A 5,934-nucleotide genomic window follows, 5' to 3' on the forward strand; every position below is an offset into this window, starting at 1 on the left:
GCCTGGGCATTGTTGGTACATTAGATAATGACTATGATTCTAAACTCTCAGAGATGAACAGTTGGGCTGTGTGAGCACTGAGCATTAACCAGGAGTTGGTCAGTATCTACATGGATTCATAGAGACGTAGAGCCTGGAGACAGGCCCTTCAGCCCGACTTGCCCCAATAACACTAGTCCAAATACTGTGTTTAGCTTCGATCATCCCCTATCCTTCTGAGACACAGCCGTTGTGGGTTCCAGTAGTCGTGAGCTGCCCACTCTCACAGACTCCACCAGCATCAGAGTCGCAGAGTCATACATCACAGAAACAGGCCCTTCAGCCCAACCTGTCCATGCCAACCAACATGACCCATCCACAATAGTCTCACCTGCCTACGTGTGGCCCATAGCCCTCTAAACCGTTCCAATCCATGTACCTGTCCAAATGTCTTTTAAATGTTGTTATAGTACCTGCCTCAACTACTTCAACTACAACAACTGCCTCAATTTATTGCATATATGTTTTTACGCACCGTCAGGATTGGCTATTTTTTAATTTCGTTGTACTCGTTGCAATGACAATAAATGAATATTATTATTATTATTATTATTATTATTCCTCTGGCAGCTCGTTCCATATACTCACCACCCTCTGTGTGAGAACAAATCCCTTCAGGTTCCTATTAAATCTTTCCCCTCTCACCTTAAACCTATGTCCTCTGGTTCTTGATTCCCCCACTCTGTGTAAAAGACTGTGCATTCACCTTACGTATCCCCTCATGATCTTATACACCTCTCCAAGATCACCCCTCATCCTCCTGCGCTCCAAGGAACTAAGTCGTAGCCTGCTCAACCTCTCCCTATAGTCTTTACACTGGGAGGTGGGCTGAGGAGGGGAAGGGGGGATTGATGTGGGGTGATAAAGGGTAATTGGCAATGTGGTTATTCATTATTCCTCTCCTGCACAATCTCCAACAGGAGGAAATATAGATAGCAAACAGAAGAAAGAACTCCATATTCTCTAGCACTTGCCCAGCCTTTCCTTAATTCCACACTGAGTTTATTACTTATATCTTGTATCTTAGTATTATGACCAATTATGACCAACAGTCCACATAGAAATCCTTCTAACACCCAGACATTCATGACTGTAAACAGCTCAATCTGATCCAATATCAGCCTTTGGGTCACAAGAGTCATGAAGCTATATAGTACAGAAACAGGCCATTCGGCCCATTTCATCCATGTCGCCCAACTGATCTATCTTCTTTTATTAGATGGAGTTGTCATGGTTTTATGAAAGGGAGTCATGTTCAGCAAATCTATTGGGGTTTTCCAAGTGTATATTCAGGGCAGTGATCGATACTTTGGCCACATGGTGAGCTGATGACAAACTCCATCATGCATTGATTGGGTGACTGAGCAGTAGTGAGAAACTGTACCAATGCTAACCTCCCTGTTTATTTAATCTTTCTGTTGACTAAATGTTCAATTCCAAATGTCTCAACGTCCCTGCTGATGTTTACCTGGATTCCCCAACGCTACCTGATCAAACACTTCAGGAGAAAGGGAATTGTCTGCATTCAGAAAGATTTACCCACATTAACCGTGAATCAACCTTCTCGCCCTCTTCTGCAGGCAGCTTTGGCTGAAAGCAACCTACAGCTGCTCAACAGCTCAGCTCTGATGAACACGTCAGCCAGCGGCTTCATGCACGTGGGTCACGATGATGTTAGCAGCACGGTGGAGCAAGTGAACAGCAATGGGAGCAGCAGTCCGGGCCTCTCCCCTCAGCAACACGGGTAGGCTGCAACTCCAGGCCCAGCCCACGCCCGCCATTAGGCCCCACCATTAGGCCCCGCCATATCCTGCAGGCTTTGCAGAGTAAAATGGCCGCCACATTTTACATTTGCATCATGCCATTAACATTATTCCAATGTGCTCTTGAAGTGTAAGACGGGCAGAGAACATAGAGTCATATGTAGGAAGGAACTGCAGATGCTGGTTTACACCAAAGATAGACACAAAATACTGGAGTAACTCAGCGGGACAGGCAGCATCTCTGGAGAGATGGAATAGGTGACGTATCGGATCTGAACAAGGGTCTCGACCGAACACATCGCCCATTCCTTCTATCCAGAGATACTGCCTGTCCCGCTGAGTTACTCCAGCATTTTGTGTCTATTAATACAGTCACATGATGAAATAGTGGGACAGGTGACCAAAGCACGATCCAAGGAGGAAGCAACTGAGAGATTCAGGCAAAGAATTTCAAAATGTAGGACGTTAGGCAAGTGAAGGCACAGATGTCATTAGTGGTCACAATAATCAGATATGCACAAAGGAACCCCATCAGAGTTACAGTCTTCATGCTTTCAAAGGTTAAGAAATAAGATCCTAGTCAGATCTTAAAGGAATTTTACAATTGACACTTTGCTTGTAAATAAATCTAGATTAGTTGATGCAACTGTTTGAACACAAGTCTGTTACCGAGGGCTGTGGAGTTCACATCCAACACAGATGGCAGAGACTCCTAAAGATACAGTAGATACAAAATGCAGGAGTAACTCAGTGGGGCAGGCAGCATCTCTGGACATAAAGAATGAGTGACTTTTTGGGTCATGACCCTTCTTCAGACTGGGAGACAGGGGAGAGGGAGGCACAGAGATAAGAAAGTGTAAGGTGTGAAAACGAGAGATCTCGCCGTGACATCAGACAGAAGACTGTTTCAACCTGGTGTCCAATTCTAGCATTCGTTACACAGCACTAGAGAGTCCCTGAGTCAACATTATTGGGGCCATCACCCAGGCAGGCCGAAGGGTAGTGTTGATAATGAATGATGCAGGAACCAATCTGATTGTGGCACCATGCAAAAAGGGAGCTTTGGCCTTGGTCAGTTAATCATCCCAAACAAATAGGATTGATGTGGATTGAGGATGGAGATAAGCAGGCAGGTGGCATTTTGGTGGATTGAATTTGAGGAACATATAAGTGCATAGCACGGCACGGTGGTGCAGTGATAGAGTTGCTGCCCTACAGCGCCAGAGACCCGGGTTTGATCCTGACTACGGGTGCTGTCTGTACAAAGTTTGTACGTTCTCCCTGTGACTGCATGGGTTTTCTCCAGGTGCTCTGCTTTCCTCCCACCCAGACATACAGGTTTGTAAGTTAATTGGCTTCAGTAAACCTTTTAATTGTCCCTAATGTGTAGGGTAGTGCTAGCGTAAGGGGAGATCGCTGGTCGGTGCGGATTCGGTGGGCCAAAGGTGTACAGGAAAAATAACTGCAGATGCTGGTTTAAATCGAAGGTAGACACAAAATGCTGAAGTAACTCAGCGGATCAGGCAGCATCTCTGGAGAGAAGGAATGGGTGACGTTTCGGGTCGAGACCCTACAGTCCGAAGACAGGACTCGACCCGAAACATCACCCATTCCTTCTCTCCAGAGATGCTGCCTGACCCGCTGAGTTACTCCAGCATTTTGTGTCTACATTCGGTGGGCCAAAGGGCCTGTTTCTGTGCTGTATCTGTGCAGTCTAAAGTGCAGAATATTCTCTCAGCATCAGGAGCCGGTAGGTCAGGGTGTGAATAGCTGTGGATTGAAGGGTGAACAGAGCTCTCAGCAGGAGAGAGTGCACATCAGCTGTGCAGGGGATTGAAGGTGAGGGACATGGTGTTAGGAATGATGCCATCTGGGCTGTGGGAGGAGGTGTGGGCCAGCATTAGATCACAATCACACTTCTGTCTGAGTGTAAGAAAATAACTGCAGATGCTGGTACAAATCGAAGGTGTTTATTCACAAAATGCTGGAGTAACTCAGCAGGTCAGGCAGCATCTCAGGAGAATCTGAATCTGAATTACCTTTATTGTCATTTAAAATGAATTGAAAGAAAATCATTTGCCACGAAGCCACAACAGTACAGAGTAAAAGACACAAGACACACAATTTTAACACAAACATCCATCACAGTGACTCCTCCAGACACCCCTTCACTGTGATGGAAGGCAAAAAAAAAAGGAATGGGTGACGTTTCAGGTCGAGACCCTTCTTCACACTTCTGTCGGAGTAGTTTTGTCCATTCGTGGCACACTGTTAATTTCTTATAAGATGACTGTATGTTCTAAGGAGGCAGCAATGTAAATTATTGATGGAACAATCTGTTTGAAGAGGTCACTAAGCAGTTTGGCCCAGTATCTGGGGTCTTCTTTACGACAATGTGACTGGACATTCCAAGGCAATAGCCATCGTTCTTTATTTGGGTTTGGCATTATGTTTTTTTTAGGATCAGGACTACATTCCTGCTTATATTATCTTAAGAAATACAAAAATATATCCACATTCTGGAGTCTATTGTGGTTTAACCATCATTTAACCATCATCTGTGTACCCCACAGCCGATCATCCTTTAGTATGGTCTCACTACAAGGATTGTCAGCCTGTCTATGGATTCTTATCTTCTCCCATTGCCTCATGCCTCCCCCAATCTCTTGTCCACGGTGTATAAACAGACCACATAATGGAGATGCTTCATGTTCAGCCTGACCCATCAGCTGATGTACCACCAATCATTTTCCAGCCAAGGCTTTGAGGATCTGGGGGGAAGCATCTGGGGGAATCTGGGGGAATGCGTGACATAAATACTCATGGGTATGCGTACTTTTTAACTCTAAGGCAACGATCACTGTTGAAAAGTATTTTATTGCAACTTGCGTAGATGAAAAGTAATCTATAAACACCCTGCTTTCTTCCTTCCATTGTCTGATTGTAAGTGAATGAAAGGCACCTTGAATAAACGGGGCATTTGCCAGGCCGATATAAACCGCTGTGTTTTTCCAATGTCCACGCAGGCACCAGGTGCACATCAAGGAAGAACCTGCAGACCTTGAGGAGGACGACCCCCCGATCTCCCTCATCCCCACAGCCAATGTGAATTTGGAGTTGCAGGAAGCGAGGGGGATGGAGGAGGAGCTGGCTGAGGAACTGGAATAGGATGGAACTCGAGCACTTCAAGTTTTAACAAAAAAAAAGAGAAAAACAAAAACAGGGTCAGACCTCTTACTTGCACATCCACCCCAACACTACTCCTGGTCCTGCCTGGTCCGGACTGAGAGACCGAGCCACGGAGCTAGCTCCTCAATGCCAACAGACACTTGAAGACTCCAACTGTAACTGTGATCGCCCACTGACAATGGAGCTATGGAACACAAGCCAATTTGTTGGGTGTAGATTGAATGGCTCCAAATTTTTGAAGTGAAGCTGGTGATTATTATTTTCTTCCTTTTCTTCCCAAATATTTTGCCGCTTACATAGAGATGGCTACTCCTCTTCTGAACTGGCAGGTAGTGACCACAGGCCCGGGATGTGAATAATGTTGCATATTCACCATTAGGGCCAAAAACAGACATTTTCAACCTGCTTTAAAGGTACCTCAATTTGAAAATTTTCTATTCAATGTTGTAGATAGCTCAACAGGCACATTGTATTTAAGCAGAGGGTGACTACAGAACTGTGCGTGGGTTAACTGGTCCACTCACTGGCATTGACATCTGAGGAGATCCAAATGAATGATTTACCCAGGACAGCATTAATGTCTTTAAACTTCCACTGCTATTTTAGCTTTTGTGTTTATACCCAGTTAGGGGGATGGGGCGGGAGGGTGTGGGAGGGTAACGAGGAACAATGGGTGGCGGAAGGGGAGGGCAGAGGGAAAAGTGAACCTTTTAAAACTTTCTTACTTAAACATTATGTTGTAAATGATTGAAGTTCAGATACTGTTGACGGAGACCTAATCAAAGGTACAACTGCAGAGAAAATGCTCAGAGAAACAAGTGGACAAGGGGTGTCTCCATTTTTGCAGGCACAATGTTCAAAAGCTGGACACATATCTTCTATGAATCAAACCTCTGATGGGCTGAAGGGCAGTATATAAATATACTTTAAAACATTTTAAGGT

At 45.1% G+C, this 5,934-nt stretch overlaps 1 protein-coding gene across 1 annotated transcript in view; it reads left to right on the plus strand.

Moving 5' to 3' along the window:
* The window catches only part of foxp4 (forkhead box P4), a 319,253-nt gene extending 313,634 nt beyond the window's left edge, over window positions 1–5,619 (plus strand). Inside the window, 2 exon segments of the mRNA XM_078420290.1 lie at window positions 1,620–1,783; window positions 4,829–5,619. Coding sequence (XP_078276416.1) covers window positions 1,620–1,783; window positions 4,829–4,970 — 306 coding nt within the window. The 3' untranslated portion in view covers window positions 4,971–5,619.
* Window positions 5,620–5,934: the final 315 nt, after the last annotated feature.

The sequence above is a fragment of the Rhinoraja longicauda genome, chromosome 24, assembly GCF_053455715.1.
Source record: "Rhinoraja longicauda isolate Sanriku21f chromosome 24, sRhiLon1.1, whole genome shotgun sequence".
NCBI lineage: Eukaryota > Metazoa > Chordata > Chondrichthyes > Rajiformes > Arhynchobatidae > Rhinoraja > Rhinoraja longicauda.